This window comes from Lineus longissimus, chromosome 11, assembly GCF_910592395.1.
Source record: "Lineus longissimus chromosome 11, tnLinLong1.2, whole genome shotgun sequence".
In the NCBI taxonomy this organism is placed as follows: Eukaryota; Metazoa; Nemertea; class Pilidiophora; order Heteronemertea; family Lineidae; genus Lineus; species Lineus longissimus.
This window is the reverse complement of record NC_088318.1, coordinates 4,987,517-5,014,329: the sequence shown is the minus strand read 5'-3', so window position 1 is coordinate 5,014,329 and position 26,813 is coordinate 4,987,517. Positions and strand designations below refer to the sequence as shown.

At 41.6% G+C, this 26,813-nt stretch overlaps 2 protein-coding genes across 2 annotated transcripts; one reads left to right on the top strand and one right to left on the bottom strand.

Moving 5' to 3' along the window:
- Positions 1-3,141: 3,141 nt before the first annotated feature.
- On the bottom strand, positions 3,142-14,359 carry LOC135496148 (pseudouridylate synthase RPUSD2-like). Its single transcript, XM_064785295.1, has 10 exons — positions 14,150-14,359; positions 13,129-13,219; positions 12,469-12,590; positions 11,631-11,731; positions 10,237-10,403; positions 9,503-9,644; positions 8,699-8,895; positions 7,483-7,574; positions 5,820-6,176; positions 3,142-5,480 (listed from the first exon to the last, which is right to left on the bottom strand). The coding sequence occupies exons 1-10, from the start codon at positions 14,252-14,254 to the stop codon at positions 5,400-5,402; spliced, it is 1,455 nt and encodes a 484-aa protein (XP_064641365.1). The 5' UTR covers positions 14,255-14,359; the 3' UTR covers positions 3,142-5,399.
- A 273-nt stretch (positions 14,360-14,632) lies between these two features.
- Positions 14,633-26,451, top strand: LOC135496294 (phosphatidylinositol glycan anchor biosynthesis class U protein-like). Its single transcript, XM_064785548.1, has 12 exons — positions 14,633-14,762; positions 15,558-15,622; positions 15,981-16,052; positions 16,669-16,731; positions 17,344-17,447; positions 17,990-18,090; positions 18,530-18,627; positions 20,235-20,389; positions 23,189-23,332; positions 23,808-23,932; positions 24,757-24,899; positions 25,263-26,451. The coding sequence occupies exons 1-12, from the start codon at positions 14,633-14,635 to the stop codon at positions 25,374-25,376; spliced, it is 1,314 nt and encodes a 437-aa protein (XP_064641618.1). The 3' UTR covers positions 25,377-26,451.
- The last annotated feature ends 362 nt before the right edge of the window (positions 26,452-26,813 follow it).

Genomic DNA, 26,813 nt, shown 5'->3' with positions numbered 1-26,813 from the left:
TCCGAAAATACTTCATAGTCTACGTTACAACGAATCTCGTGAAGATTGTCTGATAGGTTTTGTACCTGGCATGCCTGGTGTCTATGAAGATTTCACATGGTATTCATCACAACCAGGAAGGAGATATTTTATGGTGTCGCCTATAAAGGGTGTCACCAATAAAACATCTTATTTGTCTTTGTCACAACCATGAGAAACTTCTCCCAAGGTGATTTCGTTTCCTGTAAAGGGAGTCCCAAAAATATTTCTTTTTAACTTTTTTTAAAATTACAAACAAGAGAAGTTTTCTCGGTGTCCCAAAATAGCTCACATTGTCTTCATCAGTACCAGTAATCAAGTCTGTCTCACGGCGATGGTGTTGTCTCCGGTAAAATGGCGTCCAAATACAGCACCATGAGACGTTTTTCCATTGTGTTGTCTCCTGTTAAAAAAGGATGTTCCTTTTTGTCCTCGTCACACCCAGAAGATCGTCCCATGATGGTGTTGTCCCCTGTTAAGGGTGTCCCAAAATTGCTATCGTCACATTCATTGGAAGTGTTACTCCTGATGTTATTGTATCAATTGTAATGGGTGTTCAAAGACTTCAATACCTGTCTTCATCACAACCTGTTGACTCTTGTACGCGGGTCGCCTAAATAAGTTATACAAATGTATTTGTCTTCTTCTTAGCAAGAGAGGTTTGCATATGACGATGAGGTCACCTGTTCAAAAAGGGTGTTCTTTTTAATTCGTCCTCGTCACAGCCATGAGAAGATTATCCCATGACGGAGTTGTCTCCTGCATCAAGGGTGTCTCAAATTAGCTATCGTCACATCCTTTGGCCATTTTACTCATGATGTTATTATATTATGTGTAGTGGGTGTTCAAAAAACTTCATTGTTGTCTTCGTCACAACCACGAGAAACTTTTCTCATGATACTCTAGCTTACCGTACTGTTCTCTTGTACCGGGTGTCCCAAAAAGTTATATTATTTTGCCTTCTTCACAGCAATGAGAGGTTTACTTAAATCTTAATTGATGGTGTTGTCTCCTGTTCAAAAAGGGTGTTCTTTTTTGTCCACATCACTGCCATTAGAAGATTGTATAGGGTGTCCAAAAATTTGCTTCATATCTGTCCTTGTTATAATCTCGAGATGTTTGTCTCATGATGGGGTTTTGTCGCCTGTACCTGGTGTCCCAAAATAGCGATGGTGTCCCAAAATAGCTCAAATTGTCTTCATCAGCACCAGAAGAAGTTCGTCTCACGATGGTGGTTTCTTTAATTTTATTTCGAAATTGTCTTCGTCACAACCATGAGAAGTCTCATGATGTTTGTCTCCTGTACAGGGTACCCGACTGTGTCCCGGACACTTCAATTTTATTCCGAAATGGCTTGTTTTTGTCTCCGTCACAACCATCATGAGAAGTCTCAAGATGATGTTGCCTCATGCACAGGAAGGGGGTTCCAAAAAAGAGAAGTTTCCCCTAAATGAGGCCAGTGTTGTTTCGTGTATGGGTGTCACAAAATGCTTCATATCTGTCTTCGTTACAATCACGAGGAGTTTGTTAAATGATGGGATTGTGTCGCCTATACCTACACTCCGGACGCAGTGGACCGGCCTCGTTCCTCACCTCAACACGGAGACCAAATTAGGATGACGCCATGGGCTGCCCAGAGAGTCTACCTATACCTGGTGTCCCAAAATACCTCACATTGTCTTCATCAGCACATTCCTACCAGCAGGTGAAGTTCGTCTCATGATGGTCGTGTAACCTGCACAGGAGGTCCCAAAATAGTTCATATTTGTCCTTGTCACAACCATGAGAAGTTTATCCCGTAATGGTGCCAGTGTTGTTTCCTGTAAGGGGTGTCCCAATATGGTTCATATTTGTCTCTGCATGCTACAATCACAAGAAGTTTGTACGACTCATAATGGGGCCGTTTTGTCGCTTATACCTGGTGTCCCAAAATAGCTCACATTGTTTTCATCAGCACATGCCCACCAGCAGGTAAGGTTCGTCCATGATGGTCGTGTCTCCTGCACAGGGGGTCCCAAAATAGCTCATATTTGTCCTTGTCACAGCCATGAGAAGTTGCTAACGAAGTGCTGCCGATGAGGTTTCCCAAAAATGCTTCATATCTGTCTTCGTTACAATAACGAGAAATTTGTCTCATGATGGATTTTTGTCGCATATACGTGGTGTCCCAAAATAGCTCGCATTGTATTCATCAGCACACCAGGCGAAGTTTGTCTTCTGATGGTGGTGTCTTCAGTACAGAGTGTCTAAAGAACTTCAATGTTATTCTGAAATGGCTCGTATTTGTCTTTGTCACAACCATGAAGTCTCATGTTGTCTCCTGCACAGGGTGTCCCAAAATAGCTGATATCTGTCCTTGTCACAACCATGAGAAGTTTCTCCCAAAGAGGTGCCAATGTAGTTTCCTGTATAGGATGTCCTAAAATACTTCATATCCGCATGTCAATCCACCGTCGTGCGTAAATCCATCCTTCCTGACCGAAAGGAGGAGACTTCAGGACTGATATTTACCGTATAGGTCATCATGCACACGTGTCCTTGTCATAATCACAAGAAGTGATGGATGGGTTTTTGTCTCCTGTACCCAGTGTCCATAAAGAGCTCTCATTGTCTTCATCAGAACCAGGGGAAGGTGGTCTCATAATGGTTTTGTCTCCTATAAAGGGTGCCACCAAAAAATATTTTGTCTGTGTCACAACCATGAGAGGTCTGTTCCACGAGGGTATTGTTGGTGTAATTAACAGGGTATCCAAACAAAGCTTGTATTTGCCATTGCCACAACCAGGAGAAGCGTCTTCCATGCAAGGTGTTTATTGTCTCTCGTGAAGGGTGTTCCAAATTGGGGCGTATTGTCTTAGTCACAACCATGAGAAGTTTGTCCCATGAAAGTCACTGGTCTCTATTCAATACACCACCAATAGAATTAACAACACTACAATAGAGTCCATGGGTGATATCAGCAGTGTATCACTGCTGATAGCGATATGAATAAAGACTAGCAAATGCTTTTATCTAAATCTCCATGTACATTTACACTTGGCCTTTCTGTACAAAACTGAAGTAAAAGCATTTGCTAGTCTTTATTCATATTACTACGACAGAATAATTCATTAAACACAAGGCTAGAAGAAATCATTTGTATGTACATGAATTCCATGAATAATAAACTGTGGCTTTCTACATTTTACATCAAAGATAAATTTCTGTACATTCAGACATATTTATATGGGAGTTTCTCAAAAGCAGACGGATATACAGTAGAACCTTAGCGGACACCTCTCTTTTAAGGACAACCTCTTTATTAAAGACACTAGTTTTGGTTCCAACTTAGGCGTTTCCATTCAATTTGACCTCTCTAATCAGGACACCTCTATATTAAGGACATCACTTGTCATGAGTGTCCTTAATAGAGAGGTTCTACTGTACCGCAATGGCCATGCCGTGTCTAAAATGTTACTCCTCGACTTTCTGCACCAAAGTGTGAACAGAATTAAAGAATCAAAGCAGAGCCGGGAAGACGGTGAGCAAAAAATGACATATTAGGATTTGCTTTTTTGAAAATACAGTGGAACCTCTCTATTAACCTCTTGACTACCGGTACCGTCCGAACGCGTCTATACCGTATTACCTATAGTAATTATTCAGAATTATGATACCAATTTTCAAAAAATTATATCAATTAGGTTTTTGGTGATAGACCCCCAAAACTATACATTTTCGTGAAGGGAATCGACAGGCCTATCGATTGTAATTGGTTGCCAGTTCATATCTGTAAATTGGTGATCAATCACCAATATCGATTGATTGATTTTTGTGATTTTCTATATAGACATCGATAATCAATCACTACTTATCGGGATTTTCAACGTCCTATAACATCAACCTTTGCCTCCTCCACCCAAACTTAGCCCACGAGCTCATATTCAACGTAAAATAATACAATAGAAACGATCCAGAAAGTCATGATACACGCCATGTGCTTCTCCGAGACTTCCTGATTCAGCGCCAAAAATAATCAAAAGTTTCGCCATCTATACATTTTAGGTCAAACTAGAGGCTCTCATGCCATTTCATACAACCCATAGCAACTCCATACACCGATCAAATAACGATAGGCTATACCTAATTATGTACAGAAAATAATTAGGCAGCGACCGAAAAAACCGTGCAGCGGTAAAAACTTGACTTCAATAGCTACCGACTATTGTTGTCGCCGGTATTCAACTGGTTAAGGACACCCTTGGGACTGATAAGTGATGTCCTTAATAGAGAGGTGTCCTGATTAGAGAGGTCAAATTGAATAGAAACAACCAATTTGGGACCAAACCTAGTGTCCTCAATTGAGAGATTGTCCTTAATTGAGAGGTTGCCTTAATTGAGAGGTTGTCCTTAATAGAGAGGTGTCCGCTAAGGGACGTTCTTCTGTACCATCATTTTGGACAAGGATTTCCTCAGATTCAGGTGTCAGGTGTCAGAGTCAGGTTATAACGCTCATTATATCAACTTGGCAGATACAGTGACTTAAAACCGTTTTAGACCAAGGACTGCAATACACAACGCATATCACAATAACGTGAAGTTCAAGGGACAAAAATCCTAAAAAGCAGAGTTATTGTAAATCATAAAACTTTGTCAATATTTGAGACTTTTGTGCAATAAGAATGGGAGTAACATACCAATGCAATTAGAAAGACAAAACAAAATGACAGACAATAGACAATAACTAAACAGTTGACCAGCTATAATTGATCAAACTCTGCATGCCAACGCGACCTAGATTCTCACTGTACTCAGCATAGCCAGCGGCAGTGCATTACCGACCAGGCCGTTGGCACATCAGGGGCAGGATCTAGGGGTCATTGTGCAAAATATGAAATAAACTGACGTCTGTACGGATGGGAGGTCATCTCTCATACAGCATTCATGATTATTTCACGCTAACTCAGGGGCAGGATTTAGCGGGTCATTGAAAGGCAGCTTTACAATGTTAACCAAGACCTGGGATAAAGTGGGTACACCTGGTTGATTGAGTATGAATGCAATTAAGAATAAACAAAGACTGGTCTGTATTAATCCTTGATGCAATAAAAATGCAATGCCTTACTTGAGAACACATGCACATGTATACTCAGGATATTGAGTACATGTACACATGTAGGCAGACCTGATAAGTATTGGTGGCAATTTTGGTCGACCATCGATTTCGTGGCTATAAAGTAATGGTCGACCAAAAACAATGGAATTACACTGGCAGGAAATTCAATGCGTCTTTTTAGAGCAGAGTTCTGTAAGGAACAGAATATTTTTCTGTCAAGTTGCTATACATCTTGAAATTAACCGGGGGCAGTAAAAATGTCACTTTGCAATTCCTGCTGAACTGATCATGAGGCTTCTCCGCTAGGATCACTCCAGTCTCTCCTGGCCCATTCTGGCATGTCTGTGCCGTACTCCCAGTCGGGTCCCTGAAGACAAAAATTGGATTGCGTGATTAGTGACAGTGATTGTTGGCTAACAAGAAATAATAGAAAGATCATCGAGATCTGGAGCTGATTTATAGAAAGACCATCGAGATCTGGAGCTGATTTATAGAAAGACCATCGAGATCTGGAGCTGATTTATAAGAAGACCATCGAGAACTGGAGCTGATTTATAGAAAGACAACTATTTTTAATGTTAACAAGAAAATTAATCTCGACGTTTTTGAGCTCAGCATTGTGATTTCACAGACCAAAATGAACTTCACTCTCAGAACAAAACGTAACATGGAGTAGGAGGAAACCAGCGATGTCGCGCGAACTCACCTGATATTTGTAGGCGTGGAGATACATGACTAAGTCCGACGGCGACGGATCCTTGTACTGCACTCTACAGTCCTTGCACTGAGCTTCTCCAGACGGCCCGGCTGCTCCGTCTGCCTCAGATTCCTCGACCTCCGTCTTTATCTGTTTCTGCTGCGGTTCCTCCTCCGCGTCAACCTCGCACCCACGTTTCACGCCAGTCGTGACTGCGTCGTCTTTTGTCCAATAATCTGCACCATTATTTGTTTGGGCCGATAAATCACCACTACTGTCGCCGTCGTTCTTCAAGCCACTGACTATCTCCGAGAAATCGATTTTGAACTTTTCCCTGCTGTGGTGTTCCTTGATGTCGTTTTCTAACTACAATATCAAGAAAATAAACAAATCAAACTGTATTCATCACAATGTGATTCAGTCAAAGATTCAGGCAAAGACCAATACAAATTTCATCAGTACCTGTCACTATAATCATCACTAGGTGAATCAGTTAGAGTTGCACTGAGGGAAAGTCAAATATTACAAATTTCATCAGTACCTGTCACTGTATTCATCACTAGGTGAATCAGTTAGAGTTGCACTGAGGGAAAGTCCAATACTACAAATTTCATCAGTACCTGTCACTGTATTCATCACTAGGTGAATCAGTTAGAGTTGCACTGAGGGAAAGTCCAATACTACAAATTTCATCAGTACCTGTCACTGTATTCATCACAAGGGGAATCAGTTAGAGTTGCACTGAGGGAAAGTCCAATACTACAAATTTCATCAGTACCTGTCACTGTATTCATCACTAGGTGAATCAGTTAGAGTTGCACTGAGAGAAAGTCAAATATTACAAATTTCATCAGTTTCTGTCACTGTATTCATCACTAGGTGAATCAGTTAGAGTTGCACTGAGGGAAAGTCAAATATTACAAATTTCATCAGTACCTGTCACTGTATTCATCACTAGGTGAATCAGTTAGAGTTGCACTGAGGGAAAGTCAAATATTACAAATTTCATCAGTTCCTGTCACTCTATTCATCACAAGGTGAATCAGTTAGAGTTGCACTGAGGGAAAGTCCAATACTACAAATTTCATCAGTACCTGTCACTGTATTCATCACTAGGTGAATCAGTTAGAGTTGCACTGAGAGAAAGTCAAATATTACAAATTTCATCAGTTTCTGTCACTGTATTCATCACTAGGTGAATCAGTTAGAGTTGCACTGAGGGAAAGTCAAATATTACAAATTTCATCAGTACCTGTCACTGTATTCATCACTAGGTGAATCAGTTAGAGATGCACTGAGGGAAAGTCAAATATTACAAATTTCATCAGTTTCTGTCACTGTATTCATCACTAGGTGAATCAGTTAGAGTTGCACTGAGAGAAAGTCAAATATTACAAATTTCATCAGTTTCTGTCACTGTATTCATCACAAAAAGAATCAGTCAGAGTAGCAGAGGCAAAGATATAACAATTGCATCAGTACCTGCCAGTGTCACCTCGGAGCTCAGGCCTTTTATAAACCTACATGTACAATCATGTAACAACTACTAGATTGACTCAAGGTTCACAACACAGTTGTTTACTTCTCATTCAGGCTTATAAACACAGCAATGACAACCACCTTTAACTTTCTCAATTGAGTATGGCCTCAATAAAGAAAAGATTCAAGTTACCTGTTCCAGTGTCTTCCCATATTCACCACCCTTTCCCCTGACTGGACCGAATGCTGGACTGTTATAGATTGGATCGTTGATGATAGGATGACCTGAAATCAAGAATACAGTCAATACAATGGGTGATATGAATAAAGACAAGCAAATGCTTTTATCTAAATCTCCATGTACATTTACACTAGGATTTCCTGCACAAAACCAGAGTAAAAGCATTTGCTAGTCTTTATTCATATCACCCATTGCCTTACAAAGAGGAATTTAAAGGGTAACTCGTGTTAAATTTTACCATATAATGTTTTAGCTGTTTTTGACAAATGACTATGTCACTTTCTCATAAATCGGTAAGGTTTTCGAATCGAAATGCACATTTTCTAGAAATTGATGGTTTAATCCCGCCCAGACGGCTCGCTTCGATTCCATTGAAATTGCGCTACGCCAACGACGTTTTCGTTGATGACGTCACAACATGAACATTTTCGCGGTCGCGGTGGTTTTCATTCAGCGATTTTATAATAAATCTAATCAAAAATGGAAAATTTGAGCTTTACATTTGTGATCAACAATTAAAAACGGACGTATTTCCGCAAAGTTGTAAATCACATCATAGTATCACTTTAATAATAATAATTCGTCCCTTTTTTAAGAATTTCAACTAGAAGACAGCCTGTTCACAAATCAGTTTGAAATCTTACTGAATAACAGTATCTACATGTAGGCTTCAAACCACAGTATTTCAGCCACAACCTTGGCCTTGAAAACCACAAACCTTGCAAGTTTTAATCCACCTCTCCTGTAATTATTCAGCATTGAATAATACAACATTTTGTTATTTGACCATTAACCCTTTCAGGACTGAATATTTTTTTCCTAAACCTCCGCTCTGGACTGGATATTTTTCAAGTTCTTTCGTCCCAAATCGTAAGTTTTTGAAAGCAAAATATCGGCTTTGCAAGAATTGCTATGAAGTTGGCAAGAATAGAAAAGGTATTCCCAAGGATGTCGGGAATCCCCTCCGAGCAGATAAAAAATGCGGATCAGCATTAGAAATGACAGGAAAACCGATGTAGTGAAAAGATCGTCGATCTCGCATTTCTGCGAGACTCGTCCAGAACGGAGGTATTGCGGTGCACGCAATTTTGCGAGACTCGTCCTGAAAGGGTCAAGAACGCAGGATAAGCTGCAATACAAGTCATTTTTTAGGGATGCTGATACTAACCAAGAAACTGTAGATGAACTCGAATCTGATGTGTCCGGCCTGTTAATGGTTTACATCTGACCACACTTGTCTTCCCATTGTACCACATCCGCTCAAATATCGTCATGCTCTCCTTGCCCTCGCCTTGTGCGCACACCCGATGGATGCCAAGCTTTGGTGAGAGAATGTCCATAGATTCTGTGCACTCAACTCTTTCACTGGAAGATGAGAATGATTTCGTAAGGGAAAATGATCAGGTAATACAATTATACATGAGCAAGCACTACTTGTTCTACATAGTGGAACCTCTCTATTAAGGACACCCTCCGGACTGACAAGTGCTGTCCTCAATAGAGAGGTGTCCTGATTAGAGCGGTCAAATTGAATGAAAACAGCCAATTCAGGACCAGAACTAGTGCCCTTGATAGAGCGGTTGTCCTTAATAGAGAGGTGTCCGTTAAGGTTCCACTGTATTTGGAATTACTAATTCAGAAATCAAGGTAGGGAGCCTGTGTGATGAGTAGGGGTGCCAGAAGGTTGTGAGTTCAACCTCTGGAAGAACAACAGACAACTTAGAGTTCTTGAGCAAGATACTTCACCCTGCAGTTGCTTCTCTCCACCAAGGACGGATGATAAGCATTACATCAGAGCTCGAGCAAGACTTTCGTGATAGGGACCGAAACAAAAGTTTTTACAAAAACTCAGGTGTCCGGTGCAACAGTCAGCTAAGTTAAGAATTTCAAAAGCAAGGGACCTGGGCCAGGTTTCATGCTCCGAAAGACACTTTTTGGAGGTTGTTGAGCCCAGTGACATGGCGTTATTTACCTTGGAAATTCTCCCACCACTCTGCAGACGTATTCTTTCAAGATCTGTTTCTCCTTTATCTGTTTCTCTAACTGCAAGGTCCGTCGGTGTGATCGCCCAAGAACGAGGACGCCAGACGTCAAGCGGTCCAGTCGGTAGATGGCTGGAGAGGAAATGCAGATCTTTTAAATGCTTGTTGACAATGTTTATGATCATGGATGCTGCATGCTACACACCCCACACCTTTTGCATCATTCAATGAGGAACCTGCCCAACAAAACCTGCCAATAGGGGGCCCTGCAGGCAAGTGGACCATGGTTGTAATGAGAAAGCCATTTCCCAGGTTAATGCTCATTGAATATTTCATTGAAATAGCACCAAAAATGTTGTTTCATTGGTCCTTAATTCTATTTTGATGAGTTTTAGGGAGAAAATCAACAAAACTTAATTTTAACGTAAAATGCACTGGAAGTGTACCTTTCAGTACTGGTGCTGCCATCTGGAATTTTAGTTCTGCAGGTTCCTCATCTAATTTCTGTAACACTTGAAACAGTGTGTTTTAAGGAACGTGCATAATTTTACAGCAAAATCTTTTAAGGCCTACTTTGTTCAAGCGAAAATTTGAAAACTGAATTTGAGATCTCCAATTGTGTAAATATGCACTAAATATAAATGACACCAATGCCGTAGCGTAGATTGCAACAAATACTACTAATGCCAAGACGTTTTCAGTATGGACACAATGAAAAACTTACTTCGCAGATTAAACAACTTATGCTCATGTCCCAGGATGAATATGACCGAGTTGTGTCGGTAGCTGCCGCAAGGATGGACAGGAATGGACGATGGTTTGTTTACGACGACTATATCCTCATCCATTTCTATGATCTCAATTGGTTCATCAGCAACAGGGTTCTCATGTCTGGAAGAGAAATGAGTTTCATGTGGTGACTGCTGGTATGCATAATTGAATTAGTAGAACCTCTCTATTAAGGACACCCTTGGGACTGACAAGTGCTGTCCTTAATAGAGAGGTGTCCTGATTAGAGAGGTCAAATTGAATGGAAACAACCAATTTGGGACCAAAACTAGTGTCCTTAAAAGAGAGGTGTCCCCTAACAGAGGTTCCACTGCAGATGAAACACACGCCCTCATCATCCTCGGGCCAAAACCAAAGCCTAGCATCCACTGCCACTGGCTTTGGACCTCTGCCTGTTTGACCTGTGCCCTTATAGTATTCTTTCATGTTTTCCAATCAATACAGAAAACCACTTTTGCTGATGTGGTACTAAAATCAGTGCCCTACAAATATCGTCTTGTCATGCATCTATGCATTTGATCACACTTAAAATGTCAATCTCTTTGGACAAGAATTTTCCCAACAATAAAAGTTAAAACTGTGCATTTACTTTTCCTGAAGTGAACTTTAAAACTTCATTAAAAGTTAACTGGTTTGCATGCACACATTACATAGAACTAATAAGTTCTACAATGCACCAAGACAAATACTGAATATCATAAAATGACAACATCCCAGTGCCTTAAGTGTTGCAACAGAGTTTGGGGCACTTAATCAGTGACAAAAAATGCACCTCAGTTCATGCCTAAGATTGTCCACATCATGCACTACCCACAAATATCAAGGGTTGATAAAGCGGGCCATGTGGTTTTCCACAGGGTGGAGTGACGCGTCTTGTGCAGTAGCTTAATAGTGTATAGATGCTTAATCTTCCTCGCTTTCAGCTTCTGCCGCTGACTAGCCTTTGGGCGAAAAGAGGAGCAGAAGTGCGTAAGTCTCCTTCTGCCAGTACATTGCCCCTCCTCTATCAAGACTCTTGCAGTACCTCTTCGTGGTGGCCCATAGAAACTGGACACCTTGCGGCTCCAGGCTGAATCTGCTAGGGATCTCGGAGGAGGCTGGGCCCCCAGAGGTGAAGTGCGCAGGCCCACTGGCATGTGGATACGCCCTGGCACTCACCAACCCACCCCCAGCTATGGGTCAAATAGTTTGCTGAAGACGGATGCACTGGGCCAGGATTCCTGGCGCATAACCGCAGTGCAACGCAATTTACAGCAACAAAAAAAAGACATAAAGTCTGGTCTTTTTTAATTCTTGCTTGAACATGTTAGGAGGGGGATAATTACTGACCTGTGCATTGTGTGGTGAATGAAATCGCCATCTTTGATGACATAGTCCGGTGAAATAGTGGAGTCGTTCACTTTCAAGCTGCCGGCTTCGATGAAAAGTTTCTGAAAAGAGGCAACAAAACCGAAATGAAATACCAACATGACCAAATAGAAAACACAGACACAGTTTTTTTCAGGACGCAGAACAAATCGGAGGTTTGACCAACTACATACAGTAGAACCTCTCTATTAAGGACACCCTTGGGACTGACAAGTGCTGTCCTTAATAGAGAGGTGTCCTGATTAGAGAGGTCAAATTGAATGGAAACAACCAATTTGGGACCAAAACTAGTGTCCTTAATAGAGAGGTGTCCGCTAAGAGAGGTTCTACTGTACATAATGTAGGTGATATCAAAGCAGGATTATAAATACTCAATTTAACCTTTGGGATGAGTTCAAATCAAGGCAGGAAGTAGACTGGCATTTCAGAAAACTTGGGTAAGACACACACGGGCATCAGTTATAGCAAGAATTGATAAGGACTTGTCTTCATAAAAATGGTCAATACGTGAAGAGGTCTGCTGATAATACACCTGTTTTCATATAAAATTCTTGGTTAGTTGCACCACTTTATAGTGTTTCCTTTTTTCTTATCAATACCAAGTTTAATCCGTACTTGCCAACACAGTAGAACCTCTCTATTAAGGACACTGCAGACTCACAAGTGCTGTCCTTAATAGGGAGGTGTCCTGATAAGAGAGGTCAATTCAATGGAAACAACCAATTTGAAAACGAGTATCCTTAATAGAGAGGTTGTTCTTAATAGAGGTGTCCGCTAATGGAGGTTGCACTGTACTTACATATTCCTCTCTGGTAAGCTGGAGAAATTCCTCAGAATAAACATCCAGGATTGTACGTCCCACCCATCGCCTCTTGGCATATGTGCTGAATGTAAAAAAGTATGGTCGGACCTTTCTTAAACCTGTGAAAAGAAGAAACATGGAGTTGAACAAAAATGTTCACTGGAAAAAAATAGAACATCTCACATCCAGCATCTCATTCTCATTCATAGCTTGTTATGTGTGAACGGTTACAAGTGTGAACGTTTGACAAGGAAATTGGATTTTCAATGACATACCTTTTACCCTAAAGTAAAAACATTTCTTTTCAAAGTATACACCACAGAAAATTTCAGTGATATTTCTCACAGCAAATCATTCTCACACTAGCCCAGAGGGGAATGAGCCAGCATTTTTAGGGTGACACACAGGTCCTCTTCGCTAGGGGGACTGCACTTGTACCTTACACTTCCAACTTTACAAGTATAGTGGAACCTCTCTATCACGGACACCCTTTGGACTGACAAGTGCTGTCCTTAATAGAGGTGTCCAGATTAGAGAGGTCATATTGAAGGGAACCACCAATTTGGGACCAAAACTATTGTCCTTAATAGAGAGGTTGTCCTTAATACAGAGGTGTCCACTATGGGAGGATTCTTACGGTTGGTCAACTCAGCTCACCATTTTCAAAGAAGTACTTTGTTTCATTCATGGCATGTTCTCCAAAACCACCAGTGTGGAACGGCCTTCGATCATGGTGCCTGTTTCCAAACTGAAATATAGAAATACTTTGTTTAAGGTTCTGCAAACCGCAGACTGATTCAAAGTCCACAAAGCCGCAAAGTTGCACAGGCAGAGTTCTCCACAGGGTTTTCCCAAGGTAGGGCGGTACCCTCGACATTCAAGAACTTTGTGTGTGCCACACAAGGTACATCAGGCATGTAGGGTGGCCAGCAATTTAAGGTAGGGTGGTGGCCCAAAAGAAATCATTAACAATAATTCTCGATCAATGTATTAGGTGGCTGCTTCCAAAGTACGGTGGTAAGCTGCCAAGGTAGGTCGGGACGCCCTGACAAATGGTCTTAAGGAAAACACTGGCACTGCACATAATGGTATCTCACTGATGGCTTTCTGCATGTTGCATGCCATGTGGTCATCTTTAACAACATTTCCTATAGTATACTGCCATTCTTTTCAAATTTTCATTTCTTTGTATTTCTGGCAACAGTACTGGACAACGATAGGTCTACCGTCTGATAGAGTGTTACTTGTCATTCTTGTGGTACTATTTCTAATTTTTGCCAACCTCCATATCGCTAACACACCAGTAATGAGTAACAGTTAACATTATTTCATGACATCACCATAGTTTCACTGGAAACTACGTCATCACTGCAATCAGCGACGACGTCACATTGGCGTCATTGCCCTTGTCATCGAAATTGTGACCATTGTCTCTGCAAACAACCACGAGATGCAAATTTTAAAATATCGAAGGCGATAGGGACTAGGCCTAGATAGGCTTGCCCCGATTTGTTGCGAACGCAAAACATGCCAACAAGCCTGAAAGTGAAAAAAGATTGCGAGCGTGACCACCAGCCGATCACAGAGTACAAAGCAACATGATAAGCTCATGCACAATGCTAAATATACAATACAATTAGGCCCTACATAAAAATGCACATAAAAAATTGAAAATCACCCTTCCATGATATCCTCGACCCCTTCCTCCTCGACCTCGCCTCCTGTACGCGCGATTAGACAGCTCTCCACCCTCAAAATCACCCCTTCCTCGACCTCTAGGCATGCTATCGTTCTTCAATATCGACCCAGACACGGAAAAAAGATGCTTTTTCAACGATTCCGTTCCAAATCGAGCAAATAAAGGAGACGAAAAAACAAAGGCTGCAAATTTCTGAAAATACATGGATAGTGCCGGCGGTGCACTGCGCATGCTCAGAACAATTAAATTATGGAGCGCCTACGAAGCAAAATGTTTTTTGACAGAATTCTTCTGCTAAAATGCACATTCAAAAATATTTTTTGAACAGCTATTGGCGAAAAATATCTTTTAAAAGCTTTTTCAATCTCAATCTGATAATATGAATGCAGTTATGCTGCGACATATAACTCCAAATATTATTTCAAAGTCTGCTTCCCATAAAAATTACCTTTCACGTCCAAAATGGCTGCGCCCATGATTTTTTGTCTGGGGTTGGGAAGTTTTCTCCGATGGATGCTGTTCAAAACGCCCTGTGCTCAGTGGCTTGCGACGAGACAAGAGGCTGTTACTCCTTTGACATCATGGAAGAGAGGTTAATCAATATACTTCTCGATTAATATGTAAAATTACCATTTTCCTGACTGATTGTGCTGATGTGTAATTTCCTGTGTATTTTTGTGTACATTCTTGCACTGTAGACATAATGTTATATGCATCAAGTTGGTTACTGGTAATTTCTGATACTATGTAGACATGACCTGTCATTTCATTAATGCTTTCCTGTGTTGGTTTGGCCATGGGAAGCCACAACAGCTTTTGCACGAGCAGGTTTCGTATAATCACTTAATCAGTATGAGTAGGCCTAGAGTCTATCGAGAAAACTTATTCCAAATCAAATTAGGCTATTTGATAAATATTGGACGGCCTATTTCGTACTGCTTATAGTGTTACTTAGTCATCACGCTTCACTGCAAATCTGCGCAAGAGAAAGTTTCGGCAATAAAGATTTCATTTCCGATGTCTGTCCTGCTTTATAGTGCTGTTTTGCTGACAACCTTGAAAGTAAAAACCTTCTGAATAATACGTAATCTACCTGTCTGGGATTGATAGACCTTGCTACCTGATGTGCTGGTACTGCCATGATGATATTAATATTGTCTGATTATAATATATCCCTAAATCCTCAAACTTTATCATGATGACAACAATTGCTAGAATAGAATGAGCTTCGAATTATTTCCTCATAGTACACAAAATCAGTTAGCTCTTTAGCGCAGATTTGATGCAATATTTAGCTATCACTTAAAACTAAAAACAGATTTGCGCAAAAAGCACACTCCTGTGCATGTCCTAGACCTTGTTAATTTCATATTCTCTTGTATTTCAGTCGTGGAAGGAGTGTCTCTCTACAGCCAAGGAATATCGCCATATAAAGGGGATCTTTTTCATGAGGTTAGCTGGCCTGACGCGACCTACTGTACAACAATGATGATATAGCTTTTAGAATGACAATGACATTGCAAATGCATGATGAATGCTTGTTTTCTAAGATCATTCTTCATCATAACTTACAAATTCAATTAAAAACATTTTCAAGAACTTCGATACAATGTAACCTTCCTTAGTGGACACTTCTCTATGAAGAACTCCCTCTCTATTAAGGACACTATTTTTGGTCCCCAATTGGAGGTTTCCCTTCAATTTGTCCACTCTAATCAGGACACCTCCCTTTTAAGGACAGCACTTGTCAGTCCCGAGGGTGTTCGTAATAGGGAGCTTCCACTACATGTTTTATTACATTTCTTTGCAGCCCCCTTTGATGCTTAGATTTTTCGACTTCGTCGTCACAGTGATGCCAGGATATTTAGATTTGTTCTTCATTGTAAGTCAGAGCTCATTTAAATTGCTGTTAACCCGTATTTCATGGTTTTAATCAATTTGCATTCATTTTATTCTAAAAAGCAGACCTTGACTATAAACAACTCTTTCATAAGAATAGAATTTCAGAAACCAACAGAATTATTCACTCTGTCAAGGTAGAAAAAAGGCACATTTCAGGAGTGATTCAATATCGACAAAAGCATTATTGAGCTCCATCTTGGACTGCAAATTATGTTAATTTTTCACATCTTTTTCTTATGATGTACAGTACCAAGTAGTATTTGGTAACAAATGACAAACTTCATTCAACTTGGAGTCACTGAATCCACAGTACACTGGACCATGGTTCCTTGTGCTGTGCTGTGCTGTAACTGCAGAGATGGCCCTTTCTCTTCTGGAGTATAGACTCGGCTAGTGCATCAGGAGGAGAAAATCTCAGTTTGCTTTTCAAAATGCAAGCCAAAAATCATGTTGCACACAACTGCAATTGTTGGATAACATAGAATTTTTGGTAGCAGGTCACATATGCTGCCGAATAGGGCTCATGACGTTGCCTTTCTCCACTCAACATGGAAACCCTATCGTATCTCTTTCATTTTATCGCCATCTGGTTTCAGGTGATGGATGTCGTGATAGCCGTCGTCCTATATGATACAGTCCACTGGTATGGCCGCTACTTGGTATGTATATGAGCAAGAGATAAAAATATAAGGACTTAGTGGTAGAAATCAGAATAACCGTTGTGTAGGGTTGCAGTGTTTTCCACAAGGCCATTTGTCAGGGTGGCCCACATTTCCTAGGCAGCTTACCACCCTACCTTGGAAGCAGCTGCCCTACCTTGCTCTAGAACTTTGTAAAGGGTTTCTATGTAGGGCCACCCTACCTTAAATTGCTGGCCACACTACCTTGGGTTGCACACTGGCAAAACTTCTTGAATATCAAGGTTACCACCCTACCTTGCGAAAACCTTGTTGAGAATCCTGGGTTAATTCTGTACATTGTTTTTGAAACATTAACTATGTTTTCATCACCTCTACCATTTAGTTGCAGACATTGGAGCACAATTGACGTTCAGTGTTTCTGTAAAAGAGTGCTAATAAAAAACAGTTTTTTTCTGGGGACATGCCTGGTAAATCCGTAACAATCATTGGTCTTTGAAAAATCACCCATTTGAGATAATTGACACCACCAAAGAAATCGCCAATCACAATTTAAATGTCACCATCACCACCTTATCTGTTTTGATTGACTACTAGTCATGACTCAGAATGATCAAACATTGCTTATTGCAGCTCAAGAGGCAAGACAGAGAGGCAAAAACTTATGCATCAGATGTGAAACCGTTGCTCCTGAAATCATCGGACCTGTTCTGGACGAAAACAAAGATAGTAGCGCTGTAAGTTAGCAGGGTAGTAATAATATGCCCCTTGACAGCAAAGCACTCTAGCAGCTCATCTATCGTTTGGAACTGTGATGAAACATTGTGGCAATCTCTATTGCATTTGATTTGTTGCTGTCATGTTATAATGATTCAGTTGCTTTACTGCTGTCATGTTATAATGATTCAGTTGCTTTACTGCTGTCATGTTATAATGATTCAGTTGCTTAACTTCTCCAGCTGGTTATCAATTATCAAGGCATCTGCACTCCTCCTGTTGGGCCAAGGAAGTGCAGTGGAAGAGAGTCCACCTCATGATCAAGAGGTCGTGGGTTCGACTCCCGGTCGAGTCACTGCTTGGTTCCCCTACTGGTCAAGTTTAAGTGAGCAGCAAGCTGCTCCTTGAAACCCCTGATTGATTCCTGTTGAGACCAGGTAATAATATGGTATCACAAAAGCACTTTGAACAGGGAAACATCGAAAAACGTTATCGAAAGAACTCAATAATATTGTTCTTGTTATGCTCAAGGAATAATACTACAGTGTCTCTTCTCTTGCAGATATTTATTTAATCCCTACACCATAGCGGTGTGCCTGGCCAAGTCAACATCTGTCTTCAACAACCTGGCTATTGCTCTAGTTTTCCTCTTCACTTTAAAGGGTAAGTTGGTTTCATATCAAAACCAGACCTGCATCAAGAATTGGTCGGTCAGTACAGTCCAAGATCCATTCCTTGGTGGAGTATTATAAGTGGAACAGTGGTGAACATCACAGGTAGATTGTAAGTGATGAAATATGCTGTCAGAACCACTTCTGACTTGTTGATTTACCCGTCTTCAATCAAACACAAAATTATTCATTTATTTATTTATTCAATGTATCCTTCAAGCAGAACTTATGATGCTTGTCAAATTTGCAGTTTATCTGGTAATTCTGGAAGGGGTGACAGGTGACAAGAGAATAAGCTAAATGTGATAAGTTATATAGTGAAATCTTGGGTGTTGGGGACACACACCACTCCTGGTTCTAAAGTCCTGGCTCCTGAACATACATGTATTGTTGATTGTGTTCTCAGACCATGCCTTTATATTTCCACTTAGGCCAGAGATTTGGTGCTGCTTTCTTCGTAGCAATAGCCGGATACCTCAGCCTTTACCCCCTGATGTTGGCACTCCCAGTTGCCATCTTCATGCTTCAGGTAAGTAGGACTAGCGTCTGAGACAAGACCACCATTGACTTTTTAAGCCTTTAGCAGTTGAATTGTCAATGTTTGACCGCGTTGCATCAAATACTGCGTGGGGTTGTGAATCTAAAAATTTTGATATGATATTCCGGACAGTCGGGCAAGTAAATGGTGAAAAGTAAACTGGTAGTTGACCACAGACATTTTTTGATAATCGACAAATTGGACAGACGTTGATATTTCCACTCTTTTCAGCCAACTGGCAGAAAAATCTCAAAACACGCCCCCTATTGCCGAATTAGCAAAATTCAAAATTAATTTTTTGATCAAATAATTTCTTTATATCTGTAGACTTGCCACACCAAGTATCTTTTCAATTAAGGAATTGAACCCGAGGCGGAGGACCTTGGTTGAGTTACCAAGACACTCTCGGGTGGAGCTATAATACAGTCCAAACCCGAGCCGACAGGCGAGGGTTTGGACGAAATTTTAGCTCCACCCGAGAGTGTCTTGGTAACTCAACCAAGGTCCGAAGCCGAGGGTTCAATTTCTATTCTAAAATACCTCAAACTTAAAAAGATAGGCCACGAAAATAACTTGAATATGTGCGAATTTGGCAAATTCCATCCATCGCCGGCCCGGCCGGAGCGCCGGTAGCGCCGTTGTTTACATTATGTTACGGCAACGTTGCAGAAAATGAGACATGTACATTTTGTACAGCGCGCATAGGAGGTCCGCATCGGCTCGCTCAAAGTGATGCTAAAATCCGCGCAAATGGGCTATTTGGAGCGTTTTTCTCGGCAAATATGTGTAGTGCTCATTAAAAAACTTAGGGTGGTTGATGCTTCCTTGACTGATTTGTGTTTGAAGCAGTGTTTTGAGAGCCTCAAACTTCTGAAGTGAGCTGAAATTCCATTGACGTGACGTGTGCATGGTTTCCACATTTTAGTGCAACCCGAGGGAACTTTGGTAGAGCATCTTGGTTGCGTGTCCAAAACACTCCGCTCTCAGAACGAGGCTTATGCATTTTCATGCATTTTTTTTTAAAAGTTGACTTTACGGTACCAAGGTATTTTAGAATACCTCTCCAAGTCCAAATATGCAATTGACAGTTAAAAACATACTCGCGTCTAATTGATAGGTCTGGAACCTCCAACCTATGAATATTCAATGGTGGTCTTGTCTCGTCTACTCAATATCCTGCGTATACATGCTATCCCATCATGCATCGCATATCGTATCACGGCGCGTTATTTTTAAAATCTCTCTTGACAATTACATGTAAGTTCCAGATATCGCGAAATAAACCACCTTCAAGAACATTCTCAAACCTCTTTCCATAACGACACTGTTTCATCCTCGCCAAATTTCTAATTTGAATTCAAAGATTTAAAACTATCTAAATTAAAGTTACGTCATTTTGAAGTTCAAGGCTAACGGGTTAAAATTCACTCAATTTTGATGTGCTCTGGGCAGATCAATTCATGAACTTTAACCCTCGATTGATCAAGTTGGGGTATGTCCAAAGAATAATGCTTAATATGCATCACAGAATTTCTTTGCCATTTTGACTGAGCATTATGGTTAACGTCGCTAAAAAATTGCACATCTTACGTTTTCAGAGAGAAGGCAAAGTCACCAACTATTTCAGCCCTTCAAGTCTAAATGATATGTCAAAGACATTTACGGCAGTTGCTGCACCATTCTGTGCGCTGTTGTTGATGTCTTATCACTTAGAGGGTTCGTGCGACTTTTTGAAATCAACTTATGGGTTCATGTAAGTATAGTGGAACCTCTTTATCAAGGACACCCATGGGACTGATAAATGCTGTCCCTAATTAAGAGGCATTCATCCCAGTGGATTTAATGAATGTTTACAATACAAAATGTAGTCCAATCCAACAAAATGTATTTCAAAGAAGTTCAGTGGAGAGCTATACAAGACCTCGATGAGATAGCCTGCTGGTCCACTACAGACTGAGAATTCCTGTCTCTGTTGAGACATATCCTGTCAACAGATTTGATTGTGAATGCCTGATTTGGTGTTGAAAAAATGTGAGATTTCGACAGAAAGGTGTACAGATGATAATGATAATGATGTTGAACTCTTTAATCTTATATAGCACTTTTCCATGTTTCCCTGTTGAAAGAACTTTTGGGATACCAGATCATTACCCTGGTCTCCACAGAAATCAGTTGGGGGTTTCAAGGAGCCCATGTCATCACCACGGTCTCCACAGAAATGGAGCCTATATCATTACCTCGGTCTCCACAGAAATGAGTCGGGGGGGTTTCAAGGAGCCTATATCATTACCTCGGTCTCCACAGAAATGAGTCAGGGGTTTCAAGGAGCCCATATCATTACCTCGGTCTCCACTGAAATGAGTCGGGGGGTTTTCAGGGAGCCTATATCATTACCCCGGTATCCACAGAAATGAGTCGGGGGTTTTCAAGGAGCCCATATCATTACCTCGGTCTCCACAGAAATGAGTCGGGGGTTTCAAGGAGCCCATATCATTACCTCGGTCTCCACTGAAATGAGTCGGGGGGGGGGGGGGTTTCAAGGAGCCTATATCATTACCCCGGTATCCACAGAAATGAGTCGGGGGTTTTCAAGGAGCCCATATCATTACCTCGGTCTCCACAGAAATGAGTCGGGGGTTTCAAGGAGCCTATATCATTACCCCGGTATCCACTGAAATGAGTCGGGGGGGGGGGTTTCAAGGAGCCTATATCATTACCCCGGTATCCACTTTTCCATGTTTCCCTGTTGAAAGAACTTTTGGGATACCAGATCATTACCCTGGTCTCCACAGAAATCAGTTGGGGGTTTCAAGGAGCCCATGTCATCACCACGGTCTCCACAGAAATGAGTCGGGGGTTTTCAAGGAGCCTATATCATTACCTCGGTCTCCACAGAAATGAGTCGGGGGTTTCAAGGAGCCTATATCATTACCTCGGTCTCCACAGAAATGAGTCAGGGGTTTCAAGGAGCCTATATCATTACCTCGGTCTCCACAGAAATGAGTCGGGGGGGGTTTTCAAGGAGCCTATATCATTACCCCGGTATCCACAGAAATGAGTCGGGGGTTTCAAGGAGCCTATATCATTACCTCGGTCTCCACAGAAATGAGTCGGGGGTTTCAAGGAGCCTATATCATTACCCCGGTATCCACAGAAATGAGTCGGGGGTTTTCAAGGAGCCCATATCATTACCTCGGTCTCCACAGAAATGAGTCGGGGGGGGGGGGTTTCAAGGAGCCCATATCATTACCTCGGTCTCCACAGAAATGAGTCGGGGGTTTTCAAGGAGCCTATATCATTACCCCGGTATCCACAGAAATGAGTCGGGGGTTTTCAAGGAGCCTATATCATTACCTCGGTCTCCACAGAAATGAGTCAGGGGTTTCAAGGAGCCCATATCATTACCTCGGTCTCCACAGAAATGAGTCGGGGGTTTTCAAGGAGCCTATGTCATTACCCCGGTATCCACAGAAATGAGTCGGGGGGTTTTCAAGGAGCCCATATCATTACCTCGGTCTCCACAGAAATGAGTCGGGGGTTTCAAGGAGCCTATATCATTACCTCGGTCTCCACAGAAATGAGTCGGGGGTTTTCAAGGAGCCCATATCATTACCTCGGTCTCCACAGAAATGAGTCGGGGGTTTCAAGGAGCCTATATCATTACCTCGGTCTCCACAGAAATGAGTCAGGGGTTTCAAGGAGCCCATATCATTACCTCGGTCTCCACAGAAATGAGTCGGGGGTTTTCAAGGAGCCTATATCATTACCCCGGTATCCACAGAAATGAGTCGGGGGTTTTCAAGGAGCCCATATCATTACCTCGGTCTCCACAGAAATGAGTCGGGGGTTTCAAGGAGCCTATATCATACCCCGATATCCACAGAAATGAGTCGGGGGGTTTCAAGGAGCACATATCATTACCTCGGTCTCCACAGAAATGAGTCGGGGGTTTCAAGGAGCCCATATCATTACCTCGGTCTCCACAGAAATGAGTCGGGGGTTTCAAGGAGCCTATATCATACCCCGATATCCACAGAAATGAGTCGGGGGGTTTCAAGGAGCACATATCATTACCTCGGTCTCCACAGAAATGAGTCGGGGGGTTTCAAGGAGCACATATCATTACCTCGGTCTCCACAGAAATCAGTCGGGGGGGGGGGGGGGGTTCAAGGAGCCCATATCATTACCTCGGTCTCCACAGAAATCAGTCGGGGGTTTCAAGGAGCCCATATCATTACCTTGGTCTCCACAGAAATCAGTCGGGGGGGTTTCAAGGAGCCCATATCATTACCCCGGTCTCCACAAAAATCAGTCAGGGGTTTCAAGGAGCCTATATCATTATCTCGGTCGCCACACAAATCAGTCGGGGGGTTTCAAGGAGCCCATATCATTACCCCGGTCTCCACAAAAATCAGTCAGGGGTTTCAAGGAGCCTATATCATTATCTCGGTCGCCACACAAATCAGTCGGGGGGGTTTCAAGGAGCAACCAGAAGGTGCTAACTTGAACTCGACCAAATGTTGTGTGTGTTAATTCATGTTCTCTCTTTCAGATTGACAGTGCCAGATCTGACGCCGAATACTGGAGTATTCTGGTATTTCTTCACAGAGATGTTTGAACATTTCCGTGTGTTCTTCCTCTGGGTTTTCCAGATCCATGTTTTTATCTACACAGTTCCCCTCGGAGTCAAACTCCGGTAAGCGATTGTTTAGTTTTCGAAAGTGGTCACCACCAAAATATGGCAAATTTGCCAATACCCAGGGATTTAGATGCTGATTTTAAAGAAATGTGAAATGTTTTCCAATAATAAATTGATGAATAGAAAGTAAAAAAGTTAGTTTATTATAGGGTAACCCCTAATGAAAGGTCCTTTGGCTTGTGGGACACTCTTTACCCTAATGTCAGGCGCCTGGCAAGAAGGCAGTTTGTACCCTTTATTCAAGTAGCTTATGGCTAACCAACTGCCGCATCGGAAGTAGGTTACCGGCAGGCCTCGAACCTTCGACCTTCTGGTTATGAAACGTACGCCTTAACCACTAGGCCATGAGGTCTTCACGTCAAATCGATTCATCTGAGGGAGATGATGCGAGGTTATGGGCCAACTATCTTATCTTATAACTTATTTACTTCTGGTATTATCATATAATCAATTTCTTGTCTGTTGATTTCAGGGATCATCCCATCTTTCTCATGTATGTTCTGACCACAATCATAAGTATCTTCAAGTCCTACCCATCTTATGGTGACGCTAGCCTCTACCTGTCAATGCTACCAATGTGGTCCTATGTATATCAATGTAAGTTTCGAAACATCGTCATAAGTTGCCTGTCAGGCACTTCTGGAGGCCAAAAACTTAATATGAAAAAGTGTATACGTCTTGTGACCAAATGTTCTGTCTGAAGCCACATGGGGTCTGCACTCCACTAAATTCACCTCGCACAGATAGATGGCGCTACTATTGGCATTCAGACAAGTGGACTTCATGATCATGCCACTGTCTTATAAAAATTGTTCTCCCACATTGTTGGTGAGAAGACTTGTCCTCAATGGGGCCCTGACTAAAGGCAGGAGCAAGGTGGGTGGATAGGGGTCGCTACCATCCCACAGTAAAACGGCACTTATCCTGCCTGTATGGGGAAGTTGTTTATCACCAAGTTCAACCAGGCCCAGTTTCACGACTGTGGATATTTATATTAGTTACTCGAAAAAACAACAATGCACATCTCCTGCCTTAAAGGGAACTGGAACCGCCGAGCGATTTATTCAACTTTTCGACTTTCACCACCCGAGAAAGTCAAACTTCCAACTTCCTATTCGAGTTCAGATTTGTAGCTCCGCCCCCAGTGCCCGAGCATGCGCAGTTCAATTTGTTATTATTGAGAATCATGTGAGAATCACGTGAGTCATGCGATCTTTCATTCATTAGTTTTCGTAGTAAATCCAATAGTAGTGACGTCACTCAATGATTGACAGCTAGGCGCCATGTTTCATTCATGCCTCGTTCTGATCACCCAATAAGCGGGAAATGAAAATGAGGTCATACGAACTGGCTTGGCGGTTTCAGTTCCCTTTAACATCTCAACCCCTACAAAATAAATTATTTTCTATATTCTTCTTCAGACGTGCGTAACAGTTTGGTAGTGACATGCATGTTTGTGTGCAGCACCGTGCTGGCGCCCATCCTTTGGCATCTCTGGATCTATGCTGGAAGCGCTAACGCTAACTTCTACTTTGCCATCACGTTGGTCTACTCAGCGGGCCAGGTGAGTAAATATTCCGCGCTATTAAAGCAATTACGTCTCATTTAAATGCCCGATAGTGCCCTCTACATACTTGCAAAAAACTAAAAACCGTTTGACATTAAGAGGACGGGCATGAGCTAACCTGACCTCAAAGAGGTGTCCCAGCTCTTCAGTAGCTGGTAGCGCCCCTTGTTCCTGTTGAGTTATGGTCGATGTTGGAAAATCTGCTTCCTTAGATGACACTGGGGAAGCTGACAGGATAAGTGCTTTAGTACCGACCTAAGGTAAGGGCCTTTACTGTGTATACTACTAGTCACTTGAAGATGAATTAGCCCTGTCTTCCTGCCTATAGTCCCCCTTTAAAGTTGCTCTGTTCTTTTACAGATATTCCTTATAACCGATGTTGTGTTTGCATTTCTGAGGAGAGAGTTCCACCTCATCAACGGCTGCGAACCAAAGCTAGAAAACGGCACAAAAGCTGAAGTCGAGATTCGATAATCATTTCAAGGCATCTTTTCCATTGAAACATGCTTTAAAGAGAGGTCAACGAAATATTCCTATCACATCTTATTAGATTTGGCACTTATCATGATAATCAAAGGGAACAGAGTCAGTCTATGCCTCCTAGTCTCGCCATCAAGGAGTGAATAGGCATGGTATTTTCCCAACGAGTTTTTATTGGAATAGAATATATTTCCACTGTCTAATCAGTGCATTTGCATAACTGCCAAAGAAGTTGCCGCTGACTTGTAGGAAATTAGGGCCTGACTGCTGAGATGGTTTTAAAAAATGTACAGGTTATATGATATTCAAGATACAGGACTGTATCAAGACTTTGATGTGTGCACTTTTGTTCTGTTGGGCTTAAGGGAATATTGATTATCAGATGAGTTGTAGTAGTGTAAGAAACTGTAGCGAAATAAACATGTATAAAAAAACATATTTTTCACGAAGGGGAGGTCAAAGAGCCATTTGTTTCTTTATATAGCACTGAAGGGGGCCATCTCTTGTACTTAAGCTACCATCCTTCTATCCCTTAACACGACCTGGCCTGTAAACAAATTGCACTGTTGTTTTCCTTATATGACTGTAGATGTAGCACTTGTCCTCAATGTATTTACTTGGTTGCTCTTGTGCTGATTAAAAGGGTGAGCAAAAAAGTAACAAGAAAATAAGACACATTCATACTGAGAGTTCCTGTGATTTAGCAGTTATCTTCATGAGGACTCTTGAGCATGCTTGAGTGCAATCTCTCATGCGCTTTCAAAAAATATTCGAATTTCAACTTTCTTAAAACGTTAGGTAGTTCTCTCGGTTTTAATGTCCCAACAAAAACAAGCAACAGTGTAGGATATTTCTCAATGTACAGTGAGCTTATACTGTGAATGGGCTGATGTACAAAGGTCCTGGGGTTCAACTGTTTTCATGATTGGGACTCTTGAGTGCAGTCTCTCATGTGTGCTTGCTGTACAATGTTAGGTGTTTTACAAATTGAAAGTACATGTTTATGTTCATGCTTATGCCATAGTTGACTTGTACAACAATTGTTTTGTAATAATAAATTATTATTTTTATGAAAATCACTTCTGTCAAGCTTCTTTATTGACCCATTCTACAGTTTTTGTATGAGTGGGGGAAAATCCTAAGGCTGAGAGTACACAAGTGAGTTGCCCAAGGATATCTTCATGAACATCAAGTAAAATGCCGATGACACATGGAATGACGACCTATGACCAGGCCCACAGTGATTGTCTGAACAGTTAGCCTGAACAACATGAGGATAACAGCAATCTAGGCCAACTGTCTAGAAACAACAATGCTAGACCACTCCATGTCATAAATCCGAAGGAAACAATAGGCCTCAGCCGAAGGACAAACAACCTGGAAGACCTACGCTGATGGAGTGGTTTAAAAAACTGCAGAGGGCTTCAATTG